At 38.3% G+C, this 24,805-nt stretch overlaps 2 protein-coding genes across 2 annotated transcripts in view; one reads left to right on the plus strand and one right to left on the minus strand.

Moving 5' to 3' along the window:
• Window positions 1-24,805, minus strand: part of ARHGAP6 (Rho GTPase activating protein 6) — a 465,268-nt gene that overhangs the window by 110,804 nt on the left and 329,659 nt on the right. The gene's annotated exons all lie outside the window — the stretch shown is intronic.
• Window positions 18,474-22,659, plus strand: AMELX (amelogenin, X-linked). Its single transcript, XM_012807134.1, has 5 exons — window positions 18,474-18,527; window positions 20,444-20,491; window positions 21,757-21,798; window positions 21,890-21,934; window positions 22,183-22,659. Exons 1-5 carry the CDS (start codon window positions 18,474-18,476, stop codon window positions 22,657-22,659), a joined length of 666 nt encoding a protein of 221 aa, XP_012662588.1.

The raw sequence follows: 24,805 nt of genomic DNA on the forward strand, positions 1-24,805 counted from the left end.
CTTATGGGACATTTGGCATTTTGCCTGAGGACATTTCTGGAGCGTTATTAGCACTTTCTCCTGCAGTGGGTAGAGACTGGGGATCCTGATCAACAACCACAGTGCCCAGGACAACCCCCACAACAAAGAATGATCCCATCTTAAATGTCAGTGGTTTCAAGATTAGGAAACACTACCAAAGCCTAATGTATCCCAATGGCAGGGCATTTGGAATGGGATGCACCTATGCCCAGGTATCCTGGGATGCTAAATTGTTTTATCTTTTTGCCCTTCAGTAGACACATAAAAGAGGCACCAGCTCACTAGAGCATGTCTGAAAAGGGCCAGAAGGAAGATTCTGGTTCTCATTAGCTTTGCTTTGTACTCAAGAAGACCCAATGGCAGTGTCTGTATCAGCGATGACAGCAACAGCAAAGGGTTGCAGTCACAATATATTACTTGGGATCCAGATCTGGCTGAAGTGCAAAATATTTTGGGAGAGCAGTTCTGCCATATCTGCTCAAAATGTAATCCTACACACCATTTGACCCAGCAATTCCAAGAATCCATTTTATAGAAACATTTGCAAAATGAGCAAGATATAACCGCAAAGATGTCAATTTAATACCATCTCTGATAGTGAAAAATATTCAACAATAAACATAATAGAAATGTGTGCACATGTTCACCAAAATATTTGTGCTAGAATGTTCATAGCAGTATAATCACAATGGCCAAAAACTATAAATTACCCAAATACCCATGAAAGTAGAATGGATACATTGTGGTATATCCACAGAATGAAAAACTATGCAGCATTGAGAATAAAAAAACAAACTCCATTCACCCAGTATGTACGAATCTATTGGCAACATGGTGAGCACAAGGAGTCTGACACACAAGAGAACATGGTGTGTGACATCAGTAATGCCATCTACAAAAATAGGCAAAATCAATCTGTGCTATGAAAACACAGAAAAGGGGTTACCTGTGGGGGAAAGTCAATGGAAGGGAGTCCAAGGAAGTGCTAAGGAGACTACGGGGTACTGATCAGGGTGGTTCGTCATCTGGCACAGGTGTGTTCACTTAGCATAAATTCATTAAGTTGTAAATTTATGCACACTTTTCTGCATGTGTATTGTGCTTTACCTATATTATATTAATACATATCATATAAGATTGATTTTATTATGAATTAATTATATATATTCAAGGGAACATCAGCAACCTAAATGTCTATCAGTGGACAACTGGCTACATAAACTATAGGATATTTATTCAATGGAATTCAATGCAACCATGAAAAAAATGAAGTAGTTCTCTCTGAATAAACTTGGAAAGGTATCCACCATATATAAAGTTAAACTAGGAAGGTACAGACATAAATAATTTTATTATAATTGCACTGAAAAGAACTTGAGTTACAGTCTCAAATGGTTACTAGTGGCTACCACATAAGGATGGGATTTTTAGGGATTTTGACACTGCCTAGTACATTTCTATATTGTTGGAATTTATTTACAAAGATCTCTTATGTTTTTACTAAGAATAAAAGGACATTTAGAAAATTAAGATGAACCAAAAAATGCCCTAAGTTGAAAATGGTTATTATTTTATTATCCATGAGGATGAAGGGTTTTTGAAGGATGAAAGAAATGATAGGGGAATAAACACAGAGACTTGCCTTCAGGGTTGCTAATTGAACTCAGTGATGGAGGCTGCTTTGGTTTGTTGCTGGCAATCTCAACAATTGATTCAAATTAGCACTTGTTTGCTGGGCTGTTCCACATTCAAAATCAGTTGTGGTATGGCTACTGCAAACAGGATTCTTGGCCACACAAAGAATGTGTCTACAAAATGGCAAAACAACTGGATTTGTTTGATTAAATGAACAAAACCATATACTCAGAGAAAGGAAAAATCAAAACAGCTACACCCAAAGTAACCCACTCAGATGGGTGGTTCACGAAATGGCACACATTCATTGAATCAACATCCTAGCAGTCCGAAGTGAACTCTGTGAGAGATTCAGTTTAAAATGGAATATTCGTGAATAAACCATGAAAAAGACTTTTTTTAGCCCATCATCAGTAACTGTTTTATGAGTGCTCACTGTGGACCTGCCAATCCTGCTAAACTGTGTATGTGTGATGCTACGTTTATAATTGCAAACGTCTTTGTGTTGAGTGTTCTTAATTTCACCTATGACACTGAATGGAAATTCACTTAGGAAAAAAATCAGTGGATTCAGGCAACATTGATAAAACTGCAGCTTTTCATATATGCGCATACAGTAACGGTCTAATAGGCAGATTTGATAATCAACTTACAAGGTGGAATAAGTTGTGTTCCACAGATCTCAACTCTGGCTGCACATTATATTCAGCTGAAACAGCATTTCTAGAGGTGACTCCTGGCCATTGGTACTTTTTAAAGCCCCTCCTTCCACCCCGGTGATTCAAAAACACAGTAAGAGTTGGGGCCATTGCTCAGACCAATTAAATCAGAAACTTGGTAGAATGGGACCCAGATGCAGTGTATCCCAAAGAAAAACACAAGTATATTCTAGTGAGGTGGAGGGGAGAGGAAGGAAAGGGGAAAAGGGAGGAGGGAGAATGATTGGTGGGATCTCACCCAACATGCACAATGTGAGGGTATTCAGCACATGCCCCCAAGTGAAGGGCTCAACTACAACTTGAACTTTACCTTGAACAAAAACTATGTAACCTAAACATTTGTACCCTCATATTAATCTGAAATAAAACAAAAGAAAGCAGTGTATCAATCAAACAGTGTTTGCTGAGCATCTCTTATGAGCTAAATTCTCTTCCAGGCACTGGGGAGATAGAGCTTATAGTCTACCTGAGAAGCCAATAGCACGTGGCCAAGTTTGGAGGACTTTGCTGCAGGATTTCTGAATTAGTAGGAGATTGGGCCTGACTACACTGTCCAAGATTTTCCTTTGTGACTAAACATTATGGTTGGGGAAAAAAAAGAGTAAAATGCTTTTGAAAGAGTCAGAATAATGTCCTCCCAAAGATGTCCACATCTAAATCTCCGAGACATGTGAACATGTTATGCAGCCTGGCAAGGGGAGATTAAGGCTACAGGTTGCTAACTGGATAACATTAAAATAAAGAGATTGCCCTGGATTATGTACACAGACCTAATACAATTATAGGTGTATCCTAAACGTGGAACAAAGGCAGAAGAGTTGGTGTCAGAGTGATGTGATGTGAGGAAGACTCACCCGGCTACTGGATGGCCAGTTGAGGAAAGGACCATGAGCCAAGACATGTGGGCAGCCTCTAGGAACTAGAACAGACAAGAGAAAGGATTCTCCTCTACAGCCTCCAGATGCCATAATTTTACCCCAGTGAAATGCATTTCAGACTTCTGACTTCCAGAACTAAAAGATAATAAATTTGTGTTGTTTTAGGTCACTAAATCTGTGGTCATTTGTTATAGCAGCAATGGGAAACCAATACAATTTTTTAAATTAAATCATAACTGTGTACATTAATGCATTTATGGTGTACAATGTGCTGGTTTTATATACAATTTGAAATACTTAGAACAAACTGGCTGGCATAGCCTTCACCGCACTTAATGTGTTAAGAAATTTATACTCTACACCAGGCGTCCTCAAACTACAGCCAGCAGACCACATGTAGTCCACCCAGGACATTTATCCGGCCCGCTGGGTGTTTTGTCACCACTGCCTGTCCTGCTTAGCAGCTGACTTGTCCCAGGGCCCACAGTCCGGCCCTCCAACAGTCTGAGGGACAGTGAACTGGCTTCCTGTTTAAAAAGTTTGAGGACCCCTATTCTACACTTAATAGATTTGACATGTACCCTTGGAAATGCACCATAGGTGCAGTGCAATACAATTTTTGAAGAGGGAAAAAGAAAGTTGAAAAGGGAATTTAATCTTTGTAGTTTTTCCTCAAGTTGTCATCTATGTAGTGCAAATTTTTTATCTTTTCCTAGAGATCTACTGAAGGAGAATTTGCCTTTTAACAAGATCCCTGGACTAGTCATGTGATTTATTTCCTTCTTTTCTGTTTTCTCTCCTCTCCTCTCATCTTTTTCTTTCTTTCTTTTTTTTTCCAGACACAGTCTTACTCTGTTGCCCAGGCTAGAGTATCTGATGTCATAGCTCACAGCAACCTTCAACTCCTGTGCTCAAGCGATCCTCCTGTGCCTCAGCCTTCCAAGTAGCTGGGACTACCGGTGCCAGCCACCATGCAGGGCTAGAATTCCTGAGCTCAAGGGATCCACTGCCTCAGGCTCCCAGAGTGCTAGGATTACAGCGTGAGCCACTATGCCTGGTCTGATCATGTGATTTCTAACAAGCTCTGAGGTGCTTCTGGTCCGCAATGGTTCTCAGATAAGTGTTCAAATTCATCAGAATCACAGGGAAGCTTGTTAAAACACAGATTGCTAAGCCTTGCTCGCAGCGTTTTGGCTTCAGTTTTTGTGGGTGGGGCCTGATAACGTTTGTTTCTAACAACTTCTCAGCTGACCTTGATGCTGCTGGTCCAGGGAGCACACTTTGAGAAATGACTGCTTTAGACAACACTAATGAACATGTAAGAGGAAAGAAGTGACACACATCACTAAACCAAAACTCGCAACCGTACCTCATAACTGATGTCTCATTAGAAGGCAGATGTCTGCAGTTCAGGTACTTGCTTTGTGGAAAGGCGCCACAGAGCCCCAGGGTTTTTTAGGCAACACTTGCTTGCAAAAGTAGCCAGACCTTTCGAACACCAAAGTATCAAAGCCATAGATGTATCTCACTAAAAGCTTCAAACACACTTTTTCATGTGTATCCTTATTTTATCCTCACAGAATTCCATATGACACAATAGGCACTATGAGTATTGACACGTTACACACCTTATTAGAGAAATGGAGGCACTGGGGATTTGATTGAGTAAAGTCTCTCAATCTCAACTCTCCTGATATTTGAGCTAATTCTTTATTTTGGGGGGCATGTTCTGTACATTGTAGGGTGTTTAACAATATCTCCCAACCCCCCTAATTGTGACAGCCCAAAACGCCTCCAAACATTAAATAATAATAACACGTCCCCTGAAGGGCACAATTACCCTTAGTTGAGACTCCCTGGTTTATCTGATTCTCATGCATGTTTTTAAGATGACTTTTACTTTGTAATAGATTTGGAGAGAGATCATTAAGCCCCATAGCACACCTTGGACAGAACATAAGATTCCTGACTTGCCATTGGTCACGTAATGAAGTCAAAATGATCCATATCAAGCTGGGCCTTCTGGAAGGTACTGAGTGGCAAACAGATCTTTCCAGATGAATTACCATACAGATTTTTTTTTTCACAGAAGTTTTGCCCTTCCCCAATTTTAGAGCTGATCTATGAGACCCAAGCTCCCCTTCCTAAATGCCAGAGTGGGAGCATAGGCAAAGAGGAGAATCTTATCAATATGCACATTGTAAAAACTTGAAAACAGTTTGGGAATATGTATTTTTAAATGCATTTAAGTCAGCTTGAGTTTAAGAAACTCAGTAATATTTCTAATATAAACAAGAGCTAAAAGCAACCTTTTGGAATTGCCTTAGTCCACAACAAATAAGAAGAAAATGTACATTTCGTATTTACAGGGAAGCCAGTGTGTAATAGCAACCTACTTGTAAACACAATCTGGGTTTACTAACTTTAATCTGATATTGATACCATACACAGGGCTTCACAGTCCTAGAATGCCAACATTTGGGACTAGGACTTCCTTTAAATTGATAGCAAGAAATGTGCCAGTCATTACCCTGATGATTTTATGATTCTTACTCGGAGCAGTGCAGATCCTAAGAAGTTAGAAAGGAACATAGATACGGTTTTCTTCAGCCCCTTTATTTAAAAATGGGTTTGTCAGGGAGGATGAGCGCCTCCACGCATACATTTCAGAACAGAAAGATGTCATGCTTATAACTTTCTGAAATGTACATACCTCTAAAGCTCGTGTACTTCTTCTCTTTCCCCATTTCTGAGACTAAGTTAGATTAGTAAGATAGGATCAGACTGTGATTGCCCACTTGTTTTTGTTAGCCACGGTATAAATCAAATCTCATGCTTCCCTTCACTGCTCAAGGGGTGTTTATAGTCTGTAGAATAATGATAAAGCTGACTTAAGTGAAGCTTTTTGAGAACCATTAGTTCTTAGAGTGGGAGCACAGAATAGCCCAGATCTAAATAAAGACCCTTTTTGAATTGATGACAACATGGTTCCAGTCCATCATAATGAAGACAAAGACCACTGGCATATACCATTTAATTTAGTTTTTTTGAATAACAGTTCTATCTGTTAAAAATAACCTAAAAATGGGTGATTTTTCCCACTAGATTTTTTTGCACAATAATTTTATATAAACAACTATTGTGTTTCTTTTCCCTAGTGATCTCTTAACAATGGTAACCCAGAGTTTTGGAACATGGGGTCCAAAGTTTGGATTTCCAGGAATCCTGAATAGTTGTCTTTCCATAACAGTATGATGGGTCTAGGTGCCCATCACACATTGTACACCCCGAATACCAAGCTCAGTTCGTAGGCAACGGTAGAGTCTCATCTGGGGGTGATTTTGCCATTCCTCTATTTTCTTCCCAGGGAATACATGCCTTGTCTAGGGGCACAACTTGAGGCTGGGTGTTTACTACCCATCCAGGTTAGAGGCCAGGTATGCTGCTAAAAATCACACAACAAACAATTATCTGGCCCCAAATGCCAGAGAGCTAATGATTTGAAATGCTTCTGTAGAGGTTCTCAGAGATCCATTTTCCAACCACATGTTACATGACTCTACTTATGTGAAATGTCCAGAAGAGACAAAACCAGAGAGACAGAAAGTAGACTGGTGGTTGTTCAGGGATAAAGGAGGGGAAATGGACTAGTGGGTACAGGATTTCTTTTCAGATATGAAAATGTCCTAAAACTAGAGTATGGTGATGGTTTCAAATTTTGTAAAGATATTAAAAATTCTAAAAATCACTCAATTTCATAGTCTAAACAGATGTACTTTATGGTATGTGACTTCTATGTCAATAAAGTTATTAAAATCCTTTTTATAGACCTTTCATTAAGTAGTTATTATTTCTTACTAAACAGGAACTTACATTGTACAACAGTTTTGAATAGCTCTGTGTTTCCCTGGAGAATATTCTCTGGCATCAGTTTTTTAATGTATCTCTATATTTTATAGGAAGGATGTTAGCTATGTTTATTTTTTTAAAAAAAACATCTATTTCCACTTGTTCTGTGGCCCTGAGATATATCTCAGAGGTCTTCCCACTGTTCTAGTTCTCACTGGGATGTGAAGACAGCCAAATTTTCTGACCACTTCATGCTTCAACTTCCCCCATTCTTGAAACAAGTCTCAGCTCCTGATGAACTTGCTTGCAAAAATTCAAGCAAGCAAGGATGGTGACACCACATGCACAGTGATTTGTCACTGCTGATTGGGTACAACTTGAATTCTTTGCCCCCATTTTTAGGGTCTCTCTCTTTGTACTAGCCATTTTTCTACTTAGGACTTCTGCCCATCTGCTCTCCACCACATATCAAGCTTCTTCTGTCCTTTCCCATTTCTGTTCCTTCCAATGACTCAGCCCTGTGATGAACTGGCCTCTACATCTATCCACATCCGTCACATCCTTAAAGTTCAAACATCACTCCACCTTTTCCCAAAGCCTCTGGCTCATGATGAACAAAGCAACTATTTCAGGGGGGTAATTCTACATTTTAATTGCTCAGAGCATGGAAACATTACCAGATGTCATTTCTCAGACTTCATCTCCTGTTACACCCTCCATTACATGCCATCAAGTCAACACATTAGTTTCCTACAGCTTGCCAACACAGCAGGCCACTTCCATGTTGTGCCTTTATATTGGTCCTATAGATGCTCAGGTGAACACCTCACCTTCTTTAAGGATTTATTTAAAACTGATTACTCCATTGAATTGTGCAACTCAACACTTCTAATCCATCATAGCCACCCTATTTATCCTTTTCTCTAGTAGTCCTTTTCTCCTTCAAACTTACTTATCCAATATATGTAAGTATCTATTGTTCATAGTTGAGACTATGGGCAGGAGTCTTTGTGTGCTTTAATCACTGACACAGTCTGTGAACCTAGAACATACCTAGCATATGAAAAGTGACCAATAAATATTTAAACATGTAAATGCTTAGAACTTTGGCTGGCTGGCACATTATAAATATTAGCTTCATCATCATTGTCATCATGATCACCATCATCAACATGGTACTCTTGTACTATTATTCTGCATCATTATACCTTGCTTAGCCTTTTATGTGTCTATATTTTGCATAATATATAAAGATTGTATGCTTCTTGAGGGCTGAGACATGCCATATATTTTTTGATGTATCTTTTAAAAAAAAAATCAAGAAATGATTCATATGCCACAAGAGTCAACAATTCATTTTTAATATTTTTAAATTTCAGAATACTACAAGGGTACACACATTTTGGTTACATAATTCACTTTTGTACATTTTAAGTCAAACTTACAAGTATGCCCATTACCCAGAGTATAGGCGTTGTACCAGTTAGGTATAAATTAACCCGATCCATTCTCCCTTTCCCACCTATTTGATTCTTGTTGAGTTTTACTTCCATATGTATACTTAGGTGTTGATCAACTAGTTCTAATTTAGTATTGAGTACTTACGGTGTTTTTCCATTGCCGTGATACTTCACTTAGAAGAATGGTCTCCAGTTCCATCCAGGTTGTCATAAAACATACTAGTTCTGGCCAGACGTGTTTGCTCATGCCTGTCATCCTAGCACTCTGGGAGGCTGAGGTGGGTGGATTGCTTTAGTTTACAAGTTTGAGATCAGCCTGAGCAAGGGCAAGACCCCATCTCAAAAAATAGCCAGGCATTGTGGGGGGGGGGCACCTGTAGTCCCAAATACTTGGGAGGCTGAAGCAAGAGAATCACTTGTGCCCAAGAATTTGAGGTTGCTGTGAGCTATGATACCATAGCACTTTACCCAGGGTGAAAAAGTAAGCCTCTGTATCAAAGAAAAAAAAAAAAGATACTATATCACCACTTTTTATGGTTGAATAGTACTCCATGGCATACATATACCACATTTTATTAATCTACTTATAAGTGGGACTCAGGTCTCATTTATTTATTTTTGTTGTTGCTGTGATTGCTTTTGGGGTCTTCTTCATAAATTCTTTCCCTAGGCCATCTTCTAGAATTCTTATAGTTTCACGCCTTAGGTTTAAGTCTTTTATCCATCGTGAATTAATTTTTCTGAATGTTGAGGGGTGTGAATACTATTTCAGTCTTTTACACATGGCTATCCAGTTTTCCCAGCACCATTCATTGAATAGGTATTCTTTTCTCCAGTGTATGTTTCTGTCAGTTTGTCAAAAATCAGATGGGAATGTGAGGAGAGCTTCATCTCTGGGTTCTCTTTCTTATCCATAGGTCTATGTCTCTATTTTTGTGCCAGTACCATGCTTTTTTGGTTACTATAGCCTTGTAGTATAGCTTGAAGTCTAGTAAAATGATGCCTCCCACTTTGTTCTTATTATGCAAGGTTGCTTTGGATATTTTTTTTTCTGGTTCCATAGAAAGTACAGAAATACTTCTAGATCTGCAATAAATGGCTTCAGTGTTTTAATGGGGGTTGCATTGAATCTGTAAATCACTGTGGGTAGTATAGCCCTTTTAACAATGTTGATTCTGCCTATCCAAGAGCATGATATGTTCCTCTCTCTGTTTATTTGCCCAGCAATTTCTTTCCTCAGTTTTTCATAGCTCCTGCTATTGAGGTCTTTCACATGCTTAGTTAAATATATTCCTAGGTATTTTTATGTTTTTTGTTGCTACGGTGAAACGTACTAGGTCTTTGATTTGATTCTCAGTTTGACTGTTGTTGGCATACATGAAAGCTACTGATTTGTGTACATTGATTTTTGTAACCTGAGACTTTGCTGAATTTATTTACCCATTCCAGGAGTCTCTTGTTTGAATATTTGGGGCTTTCTAGATAGAAGACCATGTTGTCAGCAAAGTAATAGTTTGAAAGATTCACCACTTTAAAGTGTACAATTGAGTGGCTTTTAGTTTATTCACAAGATTGTATAACCATCACCACTATCTAATTTCAGAACATTACCCCCAAAAGAAAAAAACAGAATTCTGCCATTAGAAGTCACTCCTCAATACTCTCTTCCCCCAGCCCCTGGCAACCTTGGATCTACTGTTCCTCTCTAGATTTGCCTATACTGGGCATTTCTTACAAATCGAATCCTACAATATATGGTCTTTTATGACTGGTTTCTTTCACTTAATGAAAAATTTTCAAGGTTCATTCATGTTGTCGCAAGAATCAGTTCTTCATTTCTTTTTATGGTTGAACAATATTAGAAACTGCTAACATATGTATGTGCCCATTAAACCACAGTAGGCAAATGCGACTTTGGAATATTTTGCCCAATAAACAGAAATTAAAGTGCTTGTTTTTACAGTATTGTGTTACTTCTGTTAACACAGATGTACTATTTTCACTCCTGACAGTTACCGGTTAATTATAACCCAAACAAAACACTATCCATACGCATATAATTTTTCTTACTGAAAGATGTTCCACCAGATAGTTAGCAAATGTGCATAGACTTTTCAAATTACAAGCTGCATGATTTTTTTCTGTGCATGCTTATGTCATTAAAATATTTTCTACTTGTGATCTAAAAGGGCTCTCCCAGACAAAAACAAAAAATCGTGTTTTGCTTTTGTCTTGGATTTATGGCCAATGTTTTTCGCCCCAAGCATAAACATTAAATAAACCTAGGGCCTATGGAAGATCTAATGTTAGCACTTATTCATCACTCATCATTCTTAATGAATATGAATGAGAAATATTATAGCTCAACCTTTTTGTATTTCTCCTGCTTTTGTTGAATTCACAGATTATTTAAAAGAAATAAAATCTTGGCTACTCAGAGACGTTCAGGAAGCAGTTTCTTAGATAATTACTGTTAGTGTTTTGGTGAATATCTCCCTGAAGGGGGAGAAGGAGGAGGAAGAGGGGAAGGAAGAGAAAAGGATTTTAGAAAAAAAGAGACTTTAAAAATCTATTTTTTTTTTTTTTTTACTCAACAATGTATTACAAACATCTTTCTATGTTGACAAGTGCGGAGTGACATCTTCATCTTGAATGTCATCTATTTATGCCATAATTGATTTGAACCAGCTCTGTATTGGTAGGTGTTTTAAATATTAGTTCATAAACATTTTTATTTTCTATGTCCTTGGAAACAGCATGCACTGGTTGAAATTTCACTGTTCCCTGATGACTCAGTGTGAGCACATCAGTTAATGCACAATCCCTGCAGAAGCAGAAAGTCTAGGACTCCAGGCTGAAAGACTGAAGTGGTGCTATACAGAGTTAATATGCCTCTTCCTGATTCTGCCAAAGAACCACTAACACACTCAAGATGGCCTGCTTGATGCCTTTATGTGTCACTACTCACCCTCTCCTTTCTCATCACCCCTTTCTCGTTCACAAGCACAGACATGGGTACAGAGTGTATTAGGCTCCTGAACGTAAGAAGGACCATTAGTTCCAATGCCCACGCCTACTCCCAGCATTATCCACCCCCACTCAGAAGGGAGAATTCTTCTAGAGCCTGTGAACATCTTGAGAACTGTAGCACTATCCTATTACTTCTTGTACTCCAAAGCTAATGATTGTGTTAGGCATATACTTACGCCTATGCTTAGTGATGACTGCTGAAGTTAGACAATTCTAGCCTTTGAGGAATATATTCAGGGGCTGGTGACTATATGGCCACCCCCCTTTACTGCATAGTTGTTCTCTTTCCCATTGCTTCATTAATAAGATTCTTGTCTTCTTTTAAGGACACTTGTGGCTTGCTGAGCCTGTCACCACCTGAAATTACTATCTCAATGCATTTCCTTCTTCTTCCATGTGCCTTTCTTCTTCCTGGTCCCTTGTTTCTGTTACTACTTTTCTGTCCCAAGTCTATCCATTTATTAAATGTTGTTAGCCAGTAGAAGATCCCTCTTTTCACAGCTTCAAACCATCACCTATAAGATGTAGTTTATCTCAGTGTGTTCTGAAAGAGGTGCTGATTGTTTATAATCAATAAAATATGTGGATGTAAGTGAAAGAGCTTTTTTTGTGTTCTTTTCAAATAACTCCTAGGGCTGAAATGATTCTAGGAGCCTAAAAAACTAACAAGAACAACAACAAAAGCTTTATTATATTAAGCAAATTAACTCAGTCATGAATTAAAAAAAATAGAATTTATCTATCATGGTATATTTGCTTGGAGTATATTATAATTTGAACTAAGATATCAGAGCCAAATGTAATAAGGATGTTAGGATAATAGATTCTAATACTTTTACAGCATCTCCCTTCTTCAGTACTTATCAGACATCAAAAGTCCATAGGAGTGACAGGGTACAGTGGCTCACACCTGTAATCTTAGCACTCTGGGAAGTTGAGGTAGGTAGATTGCCTGAGCTCAGGAGTTTGAGACCAGCTTGAGCAAGAGCGAGATCCCACCTCTGTCAAAAATAGAAAAACTAGCCAGGCACTGTGGCGGGCGCCTGTAGTCCCAGCTACTCAGGCAGCTACTCAGGAGGCTGAGGCAAAAGGGTCACTTGAGCCCAACAGTTTGAGGTTGCTGTGAGCTATAACAACATAGCATCTACCCAGGGCATAGAGTGAGACTTTGTCTCAAAAAGAAAAAAAAAGTCCATATTAAAAGTTGAGAGAAATACTGAGTTATCCACCTTACCCATACAAAAGGCCCATCTAAATCACTGAAGGATTTCTTTGAGAATCCTCATTGACGAAGGACATTTTCTGTACTTTCACAATGTCATAGGTATTTCTCTACATTTTTATAAATTAATCCACACATTTATGTAGTACCCACTTTGTGTAAGAGATTTTTTTTTCAAATACCCAAAAGCTCCCAAGGAAGTGTATGACACAATACCTCATTCCCAAGAGTTGCAATGTGTCCAAGTCAGAATGTTTATTGAAAGCAATTAGTGGTGGCTTGCCCAATTTCTGAAGAGGGTACAACTCCAACTTCACCCCCAGATGGGGGCGGGGGGAACTATCCTAGAGGATGATATTTTCTTATAGGTAAATGTCTACAGAAGAAATATTTATTTTTTTTATTTTGACTTATTTTTAAATAAATGTTTGTTTTAGAACAACTACAGGTATAAAACCAAAATAGAAAGATAGTACAAAAAGTTCCCATATACTCAGCACCCAGTTTCACCTACTAATTTGTTTTGAAATACTAAGGGAGTACAAATATTTTAGGTTACATGGATCACTTTTATAATGCTTAAGTAGGCAGCGTCTGTGGCTCAGTGGTTAGGGTGCTGGCTCCATATACTGAGGGTGGTGGGTTCGAACCCAGCCCTGGCCAAACTGCAACAACAAAAAAATAGCCAGGCATTGTGGTGGGCACCTGTAATCCCAGCTACTCGGGAGGCTGAGGCAAGAGAATTGCCTAAGTCCAGGAGTTGGAGGTTGCTGTGAGCTGTGATGCCATGGCATTCTACAGAGGGCAATAAAATGAGACTTGGTCTCTAAAACAAAAACAAAATAAAACAAAACAAAAAAACTATAGGAGAGCCTATCACCCAAATAGTGTTCACAGTACCCGTTAGGTAGATTTTTCCTCTCCCCTTCTCCCCCCACCCCTGGTTGATTCCCACTGAGCTTTACTTTCCTCTGTGCACGTATGTGCTCATTGGTTAGTCCCAATTTAATAGCGAATACATGTGCTGTTTCTTTATCCATGCTTGAGATACTTCACTTAAGAGAATGGTCTCCAGTTCCATTTGGATTTTTGCAAAAGGTATTAATTCATATTTTGCTGATGAAATGTTTAAAAGCTGGTAACAAGAATAACCACTCTAAAAGTTATTACAGAATGTTAGACAATCTTGGTCATGAGTTTTTAAAACCTCAGAAAATTGAGCTCCTATAGAGCTCATAATGCCTGAGTTATCCAAAGATCACCCTCAGACTTCAAACACTGCTGAAAGCCAGGATGCAAACCGAGAGAGGGTAACCCCAAATTAAAGCAGAATACCCTCCCAACCATCAAAAACCAATGCCACAAAGCCAAAATTCCTTTGCATTTCACACAGGTGAGGCCCCCAGGCCAGCCCCATTTGGAGCATTCCTTTACTTGCAGTTCACACATACAACTAACAAGTTTGGGCATATGGTTTTCCAGCCTACTGTAAATTAGAAGCAGCAAATTAGAAAGGGAGAAGTTGCCGGCATAAGCATCATGGGAAGAGCAAAATGTGATGAGCTGTGACTCAAGAAAAAGAATACCTGACATGAAGGCCATGTTAACTAGTTTGATGAGAGTATTTCAAAATGTATATGAAAACTCCACACTGTACCCCGTGATTGCATTACTATACACAGCTATGATTTAATAAAAAAATAAAAAAATAAAAAGAATATCTACTATAAGATATGGGTAAAATTACTCGAATTACTCGATTATAATTCATAAGGGCATCTATTCACTCATAATTTTGGAGAAAAGCTTTTAGAAAAGTAAGAAAAACATATATGCATTTGTCCCGTATCATAACAAGAACAGTCTCAGGTTCATAGATATTCAATATATATACAGCATTTGGAATGAATGTAGAAGTGAATAGACACATTATGGGGCCATACTGTCACAGTTTTCCTAGAGATACTGTCATAGATGAAAATATTTTATACTTAGGATTCATTTTTAATATAGTGATTTTAAAAACAGAGGAGAAAATACTTGAACTTAAAGAGAAGGACAAACAAGAGTACAATTACTCCGGAAGTGTTATAGATGCCATATAAACAAATAAGTAGCCAATCTAAAAAATTCTGTTTTCTTTTTTATAAAGTCAACTTATTCACAAATGAAATCATTGCTTATGTTATGTATTCAGTTTTAACATTCAGTAATTTTTAAGCTGGATAAGTGGGACCTAAGTATTATAGTATAAGAGATTTCAAACAGAAAGATCCAGATTTTAATATCCTATGATACAGGATATAGACTGGGTGGAAAAAAATAGAAAGAACCACATACTTTCATGGAATTGGCCACCAAAACCAGTTCATCTGTCCATCACAACTTAGCAGTAACTCACTCTCCAGTGAGCCACATGAGGAAGCATCCTAGTCATCACTGAGGCCAATCACCCTCTCATTCTTAAAAAGTGAGACAAAGTAATGAGATTAATTTTTTAAAACTATAAACCATTAGTAATTCATCAATGTCTTCATTGGTAGTGATTACCCACAATTTGGTAGAAAAAGTATGTCCTAAATCCTTTCAGGCACTCCAACATACGTAATTAAATGAAATGGGGAAAAAGATTAAAGGAGAATGTAATATGATCTACATTTTCCTTCCTCTTTCTCCACTCCCTAACTACCTTATGGTATACTCCCTGCCAATTTTCCTAAGATACATTTTACAATTTCCCTCAAAAGGAATCCTTGTCTCTGATAGAAAATTCCCCAATAAATATATTCACAAATAAATACAAACCTTGTGCACATTTGGAATATGTACAAAACATATTCGATGTTTAATTTCATGCATACATTTTGCCTATTATAACTTTTCACTCTCTTCTTCACAATCTCTCTTGCCCTGATTGGAAAGTCTATGTTTTTTTTTCATCAAAGTTATTCATCCCTACTAATTCATCACCAAAGATCATCTTGGAATCTTATTTATTAACATTATTTAAACATTTAATGTGTGCCAGTTGATAGGACTGGGGAGGGCAGTAAATAGCTTTCCATTTCCCCAGAGATGTCTCTTACTTAGTTTTCACATTAATATCCTTAGATAGATTCTACTATTATTGCCATTTTACAGACGAAGAAACTGAGGTTAAAACAGGCTAAGTAACCAGTCAATGTTCATTCAACCCGTGGTGAAGGGTTGAGTCTTAAGTTCTAGCTCTTAAAAATTTATTACATTTTCTTGTGTGGATATTTTCTCCTTGAATTTAATTCAGCCAATGTGAATTATCTATATAAAAATATATCTATATATACAAACTTTATTATTTATGAATTCAAGAACATCCATCTGTAACACCAACTGTATCTGGGTATATATTCAGTATTTTCTTTATTGATCTAATATTGATGGGCAACTCCTCAGTTCCTGTCACTAGCTATAAATTTGCTTTTAAATTAATCAGATTACAGAATAAGAGGGAAAAAATCCATGTGTTCTACCAAGGTAAAAAGGTAAAACACATATGAATTTCATAGCTAGATCAGAGGTCCCCCTAGAAAGTGAATGGCTTTGGTTATTGTTTAGGCAAAGAGGCTTCTGAGAACATGGGAACCATGCAACTCAAGAGAAAGTTAAGAAGCTCTGAAAAAGAAAGAAAAGATGTGAAAAAGTGAGATTGAGCCAAAAGGATGTGGGCAAAGAAGGGCCATCATACTGAAAGTTGCTCTGTGGGACAGGGGAGCCAGGACAATATGCCCTGTGACATGTGTTTGTAAGGAACAAAATACACTTGTAAGTGTGCTGTCCACTATGTGCTGTCAGATCATTAGTAAAAGCTTTGCTACTGTGACAACTCTAAGTTCATGGTGGCAAGAATGACAATTGGGTTTCGGGATGGGGCCAGGAAGAAAAGACTTTGCCTTCCTTTTTCAGTGGACACCAGAGAGGTGATAAAAGGGCAGCCCCAGGGAACAGAGAGAATAACTTTAATGGAAACAGAAAATAGGTCTGTGGCAATCCTAAAATTATAATCCCTCAGAGACATACTATGGAGAGCTTTGGGTTTTTATCAGAATGGGGGTTTGAACCAATTTACCTAAGAGGGCTAAAAAATCCCAGAGGACATCGTGATCACACTAGAGAAACTCAACCATCTAGCTTGTTTTTGTAAAGAACAGTGCTGTTTGCTAGAACCAAGGAATAGACAATGGCATAGCAGCTTCTTAAAAATAAATTTGAATATACAAGCATGTGCAGTCACCTAATTTGCTGACTTCAAAATTGTCTGATGAAACTTTTTGCCTGTTAAACCTGTCATTGTACATAATGAAAGATTCTATATGCACTAATCACAACATACAGACTTTGGTCTGATCACAGCTTCTAAAAATTCATGATACAGGAATTTTTAGTTATACTCAACACATTTTTTCCTTCAGAAACCTGATTGGTTGTTCTAGATGCCATGAATGATATAAATTGAGCTCCTAGTTGGAAGGAATCTAAAGGATCAAGCATCCCTGGATTCAGACAGAAACTTGCTCTGAATACATTCAAAGGTATGAGGATTTTACTCATAATTTACTATCTTTTTATTGTGCTTATTTCTTTCTCTGCAATTCTTGTTTAAAGGAGGTATTCCATATTTCCAATACTTTATGCCATCAATAGTTATTTCTTCAGTTGGCTCATAATTAGACTCTACTTGGCAAAATATTTTTCCTCATTAACCCAACCTTTTAAATGATCGGATTTCAGACATGGGAAATTTCAGTGTACTTTTCATAGCCAGCGTTATTATATGTGTTTGTCACTTTCTATACACAATTTAAGGGCTTTCACCTGACAGTTTTCCAAGTTAGTTAATAACTTGTGTTACAGGATGACCTATTTTGCTTCATGTACCGAAGGTCTTTGTAGAATAATTACAATGCATCAAACAAAAGGAAGATGCCATTGACTGAAGATGGAAACGTTTAGGTAGAAACCATTCAAACTTCATTGAAGAATCTCAGGATATTAGTACCATCTTCTCCTATTGGTTCAACCAGATATTTGCTCTACATTTGCACCTCAGAGATATTACTAGAGGGTCTCGCCTGAAGTTCTATAGACCAGAATATCTGGAACTAAACCCCATTCCCTCCTTAAATTCTTTTGGCAAATCACTTAATATCTTTTCTCAAAAGATTGATCTTTGTTGTCAGCAGTAGATATTTCTTCACTTCCTTGTTCTAAAAGTATAAAATACTGGGCATTTTGATGAAACCCTCAACTTTTAGAGCCAACTCTATTCTTTTGATTATTAATTATAAATACCATTTAGCTTCTCTGATTACAGGCCAAATAAGTAGAGGAAAGTGGCATGTGAAATCATGTGGTGATAGATCACTCATGTTCCTGTAACTTGTTCAGTGCTCAGCCTAAATTAAATGCATCTTTATCACTGCTGTGACCCCAGGAACAATAAAATTAGCTAAGAACTGGAAATCAAAAATCAATGACATCATCTCACAAAGAATAGCCCTGTTCTTTTTACTAGGAACAACCTAATGTGGATTATGTGTGTTTTATGAATCACCAATTATGTTCATGTTTGAGAAGAGATAAGAAATGTGGGTATTGACTTACATTTCAGAATCACCAAGACATGGGGACCTGGATTTTGTTTGCCTGCCTTCTGGGAGCAGCTTTTGCCATGCCCGTGAGTAAAACACCCCTTGCAAAAGTCAGTATCAAATTTCATAAGCTTAGAAATAAAAATCTGCTCAACAGTTGGTAAACTTCAGGATTTAAAACAGTATAGTATCAGATGTCCTCAAACATCTCTCTCTGTGTTGAAGAAACACTTGAGGAGATTACTTAAAAGGTAGATTCTCAAGAGCCTCCACCAAAGATTCTGATTTGTTAAAGCAGGAGCAAGGCCCAGGCCTCTGAGTTTTCACAAGCACCCTAGGAGATTCTCATTGAAACCATTAGCTTGTAAATATCACTGCCCATCTCTAGATGGAGGAAGTTTTCAGAAGGGCCCTTTCAAAGGCCTCCAGAGAAAGTGTGTAATCAGCCTTAGGCAAATACCTCTATTACAAAACTACCAGTTTTCTCTAAAGCCCAGTTTCTTTCAAGTTTCCAAATCTCTTCCATCCCTCCACATACCATTGCTGTTATCCTTTTAAGGTGTAAGATTTCTGAACCATCTCCTTATTTTTAGAGGCCCCACCCCTTTGAGTATATCTACTAAGTATTTGGCTTCCTTGTGGTTGCCAGGACCCTACCACACCCAATACTTACTGATATATTTAAAATTCAAATGTCAGGGATCAGGATGTCAGATCTGTTCTCTCCAGACATAGGGACATTAAGGGCAGAGAGCTTAGATCACATGCAGGCCAACCAGCCTCCATCTGCTTGTTGGTGTCATAAAAAGCAGCTGATACAACTAGAAGCCAGCAAGTCAGCACACCTGACTCCTCTCTTCCTCTCTCACCCACAAGACCAAGATTCTGTGCTCTGCGTCCCTGAAATCCTGTAGTGTGTGCATTGTGGCCATTCCTAGTCCATTGAGGGGCCTATGCATTTTTCCCACTCCTGAGCCCAGCAATCACCCCCCTCACCGCCCCATGGTATCTATCAAGATGGTAGGAAAGGCAGTTACCAGACTAAAATAATTCATATTCAGATGGCCCCTCTTAAGGAATACAAGATTATAATAGAGCTGATCCCTAATGAGGCCAATGTCTGAGGAAGATTTTGTGCATGCCTCTCTTTCTTATCCCCCATCCTGGACCCCAGAGCCAACCAGAATTCTACCACAAAGGCTCCAGTCCCTTGGTCCTCACTTTTGAAAGGACGAACAGTTCTGGTTTAGATCATCATTCAGGTTGCTTTTTATTTTGAAGTTTTAAACTTTTCTGCTGTAAAATCATTGACAGAAGAATAAAAAGGATTGGCCTAAACTCCATAAATCAACTCTGTCATGTTCTACAGGATTTATAATGTTTCCACTTTGCTGCACCCATCTGCTTCTTAAAGTCATCAATAATTCCCACCTTGCGGTTTCTTTTGTTGCTGTTGAGCATTGTTTACTTTGCCTGCCAATTATGAGGAATCCCTTTGATACCATACTTAAGCAAGGGAATGTTTGTGAGATAATTCTCTTTTTGTCAGTTTTCTTAACTGTATAAAAGAAACATGCCTCTCTCCCCAACATGGAATAAGCTTGAGTTTTATTAAGTAAACTGGTGGGCAGGACAGGGTAAGATTCATTGACAACACTGGGGGAGGAGTTGTCTGAAAACCACTGGAGAATGAATGTATGCCGGTTTCTGCTTCCGAGTTTCCTACCATAAGACTATAAGACCCCAGAGATAGTCAGTTAGCTGTTCTGGACCTCTTTCAAATAAGAGAGCTCCTCGCCTGCCCAGCATACATGTTCAAACTAAAAGGTAGACCTCAGATATATTCTGCACTATTTAGATTTTTTAAAGTCATTTCAGTCTCCCTTAATGTGAACAATTGCATATTGACTTAATTTCTTCCTCTCTCTTCCTCTCTCTCTCCCTCTCCTTCACTCTCACCCCTTCCCTCTTTTTCTATTCTCCTTCCCCATTTCTATAAAAGCTACCACCTCATCCTGGGCACCCTGGTTATATCAACTTCAGCTATGAGGTAATTTTTCTCTTTACTAACTTTGACCATTATTTGAGTTAGCAATGCCTTGGGGCTCTGTAAAGAATAGTGTGTTGATTCTTCATTCAGTGTATTTCTCAAATAATCCCAATTTTACAGTCCTACCACCAGCTTCCTAGTTTAAACCCTGAAGGATGGCCTCAAGCCTGCATTGATCCAGCATCCTTCTACCTGGCCACTCTCAGCCTCTCCTCCTAAAAATAATGTTATCTGTTATGAACAACCACTTAGGGAGGCTCCACACTAGGGCAGAAAGAGAATTCTGGCTGAACAACCTTGCTCTGTCCCAGCCAGTAGAATGTGGGGATTAGGTAAGATGTTATTTAAGTTTTTTTCCAGCTCAAAAAACTCCTGATTCTAAGACATTCACACTTGATGTTGTCCCTCACATGGCTTCACTGAAAGATGAGTGGCTCAGTGCCACATGAGGGGCTCTGCAGAGGTATGGAAAACATCAGAATTCCCAGTATCAGGTTTGAGGTCCTTCTCAATCCCTTGCTAACTACAGGACCTTGGGAAAATCATTTTCTCTCTCTGGAACTTTGGCTCCCTCATTTGGAGAAGAAAAATATGTATGATAAGCATAGCATATTTCAAAATATTGCTTGGAAAGTAATACAGTTATTGACTATGAAAAGTGTTTCATCAAGTATAACTTGAGAAAGGTTAACAATTACATGGATTAAATGCTGTATTACTCTATTAGGGAGCCCCAAACCTAAGGTTAACCAAGTATATGCTGTTCAGAAAGGAATGAAATTCTTATTTCTCTCACGGGTTCAGATAATAATCTGTGAGTCTGTTTACTTATACAAGCTGAAGGAAAATGTTAGTAAGAATTTGAGGCAAGATTCTCTGTTAAACCTTAAAAGGTTGAGATATTTGACCAGTAAATCTGTGTTTGTAGGATGAGGGACAGTGTTTCCATTTCCTTTTTCCTCCAATATGACATCGAATAAACAAGAACAAAATTCCTGTTATGTTGCATTAATATGCCATAATTTTTGTTTATCTTGCTCTGATGATGAAGAGCAGGAGCTATAGAATTAGACAGAATTACTAATTTTACAAACTCAGTTAATGAACCTCTTGACCTTATCTCCATGACCTTATCTACAAAAAGTGAGGGTGACGATACATGCCTCTGAGCATGGGAGAAAACATGAAAAATGTAATGGATGTAACATAGTGCCTGACACATAGGAAGCACCCAACAAATGTTTACCTTCTTCTTTCTTTTGTAGAAGTCATATTCTCAGGCTATCAATATTGACAGGACTGCATTAGTGAGTCAATATTTCATACTGCATTAGTGAGTTTCTATACTGGAATGAAGTAAATTAAATCAAATGCATTCTCATATCTCTTTCTCTAAAGGTGCTTACTCCTGTGAAGTGGTACCAGAGCATGTTAAGACCACCGGTAGGTATTTTGTTCTTTATTCCCTTAAAATATTAGGCATGCATTTAAATTCCCATATTAAGTGAAATGTGTCTACTCCACATACAGACACTAATGGGATATTAGTTGTAAAGGTCATATGTGTGTACACAGTTAGAAATTCTTGCAGAAGAAAAAATGAATAAAAATATTCCTATGGCCATAATGGCAAAGCAAACACTGCTGCTTGTCCAGTTGGAAGTGACCTGAGCCTCTCTGTTTCTCACCAGTACCCTTCCTATGGTTACGAGCCCATGGGTGGATGGCTGCACCACCAAATCATCCCCGTGCTGTCCCAACAGCACCCCCCGACTCACACCCTGCAGCCTCATCACCACATCCCAGTGGTGCCAGCTCAGCAACCCGTGGTCCCCCAGCAACCAATGATGCCCGTTCCTGGCCAACACTCCATGACTCCAACCCAACACCACCAGCCAAACCTCCCTCCGCCCGCCCAGCAGCCCTTCCAGCCCCAGCCCGTTCAGCCGCAGCCTCACCAGCCCATGCAGCCCATGCAGCCCATGCAGCCCATGCAGCCCATCCAGCCCCAGCCACCTGTGCACCCCATGCAGCCCCTGCCGCCACAGCCACCTCTGCCTCCGCTGTTCCCCATGCAGCCCCTGCCGCCCATGCTTCCCGATCTGCCTCTGGAAGCTTGGCCAGCAACGGACAAGACCAAGCGGGAGGAAGTGGTGAGTATGCCTTGAAGCCACTACCACACAAATGCTGAGCAAACGGGGCAGCAAAAGTAGCCCCAGAGCTCTCAGGTCTCAGACAACCCAGCATGTATGATTCTATTAGTCCAAGCATGTATTGTACCCTTATATGATAAGCAAATTTATTTACATGGGTTGGTAATTAAGACCAAGTATTCATGATGGTTTAAAATCTACCACTATTGATTTTCTACCAGATTATATATATATTAATAAAACCCATTAATTTTAAGAGGAACAGTATAAGGGAACATCAGTTCTCCCATTATTTAGGTTTGACTAGCAAGTATAGGCTAGAATTGCACTGAAGATAAAGGAGGGAGGAATTTTTGAGAGTGAAGGGGTGCAAATATTTGAACAAGCTACAAAAGGTAGATGGGAAATCGCACTTAAAAACCTAAAGCAACTAAATCAGATTACCTGTCTCCAGTGCTTTCCAATCTAACTTGAAGGAGGCTAAACTAAACAGGCTATTAGATTCCTTTTCAGTGCTGGAATTCTATGCATTAAGCTTTCAGCAAGAAGTTGCCACAATGTAGCATTAAATCTTTTTCCATTGCCAGAAGCTCTTATAAATGAATGGATGTAGTCAACAAAATGACCCTTAACCACATCTGTAAACCCTCACTTTTGTGTATGTGAGATTATGTGATTCTAATTTGTAAATGCTATTGATGATTTGCTACTGAAAACAGAAAGAGGTGAGGTGGAAATGACCTGGATGGGGAGCCAGGACACCTGGGTTCCAGATTTGGTTCTGGCCTCAAAGAGGAGGGAGTATTTTACAGGTTACATCAAATTTATAGATGTTCTCTTTTCTTTAAAATGGGGGAAAGCCACTGAATCAGATAATTTTTAATCCTCTGCACACGTATAAATCTCAGTTTTCTGAATTTGAAAAATCATAATGTGTCATATATAGCTTTAAAATTGTGAGCACACTTATGGAGAATATTGAGCAGAATTCTTGAAAATTGATTGAAGCCCACATAATCTTGTACCCATCACTAGTTATTATAAGGTACATGTTCTCTCTTTGCATAGAAAATCCATTTATTTATTGCTTCTTTAATAATCAATACATGGGGGCAGCACCTGTGGCTCAAAGGAGTAGGGTGCTGGCCCCATATACCAGAGGTGGTGGGTTCAAGCCTGGCCCCAGCCAAAAACTGCAACAACAAATAATCAATACATGGACTTTATAATGTGCTCACACTTCACCAAAGCAATTTATGAAAGGTGACTCTGGGAAGGTAGTTGAAGTCTTTAAAATTCAGTTTCTTTTGGTGTAAAACTAGTGTAGAAATATCAATAGTTTCTTAGAGTGCTTTTATTGAAAATAATGAGCTTGAACCCTTGAATGCAAGAAGTACTCAATGAAAGGTGGCATTTGCTATCTTATTATTAAATAATAGGTTTTAAGTGTTCTGAAAGTAGGAGACTCCATCATGGACACCTAATATCTAATGACAATGACATAACAAATAAACTTTGGAAGTTATGGACTTCAACTTAAATGGCTAGACATTATTTTGACAATTGAAGCCATACATGTTCTTGTAACTGGTACCCACTAGGAATGTTTATAAATTATTTTCATTGTTCCTTTTGCTATTTCTTTCAGGATTAAAAGATCACAATATGACAGGGAAAGTGAAATAGACTCTTCAACTGCTTTCCGGAATGACACGAGAACACGATTTATGCTTACAATGACTTTACTTACCAAATTCTGTAACTAAAAATAAGCACCATTAGCAGACAATAAAATGTTTTAAAAATCATTCATGTCTTGGTGTTGAATTAAACTTAAATTTTCATATCACTTGAGACAACATATTATAAATGAGTATTGTTGAGTAAGGCAGGAAACACTTATTTACTGCTACAGATTGATCATTTACTAGGTAAATAAAGACTGCATTTCTTTTTAGAGAAAATTTAATTTATATTATCTCAAATCTTTTTAAAAAGTGGAAATTTATACATCAGTTATAGTAATTGACAAAGTGAAAACTTAAGAACATGTACCATGACAGAACCTGAACAAAATGAAGGGAAGTTTATATGAAAAATTCTTTACATTAAAAAAGATAAACTGTTAAAAGTATTTATATCACAAAACAAATGTGGACTT

The sequence above is a fragment of the Otolemur garnettii genome, unplaced genomic scaffold (assembly GCF_000181295.1).
Source record: "Otolemur garnettii isolate 467f Iridium unplaced genomic scaffold, OtoGar3 scaffold00065, whole genome shotgun sequence".
Lineage (NCBI taxonomy): Eukaryota > Metazoa > Chordata > Mammalia > Primates > Galagidae > Otolemur > Otolemur garnettii.

Bases quoted from the DNA above. Each gene is read 5' to 3' on its own strand.
- AMELX (XM_012807134.1), top strand. From the start codon at position 18,474: ATGGGGACCTGGATTTTGTTTGCCTGCCTTCTGGGAGCAGCTTTTGCC. The intron at 20,492-21,756 runs GTAATTTTTCTC...TTTCTTTTGTAG, and splicing joins ATATCAACTTCAGCTATGAG to AAGTCATATTCTCAGGCTAT. The intron at 21,799-21,889 runs GTGAGTCAATAT...CTTTCTCTAAAG, and splicing joins ATATTGACAGGACTGCATTA to GTGCTTACTCCTGTGAAGTG.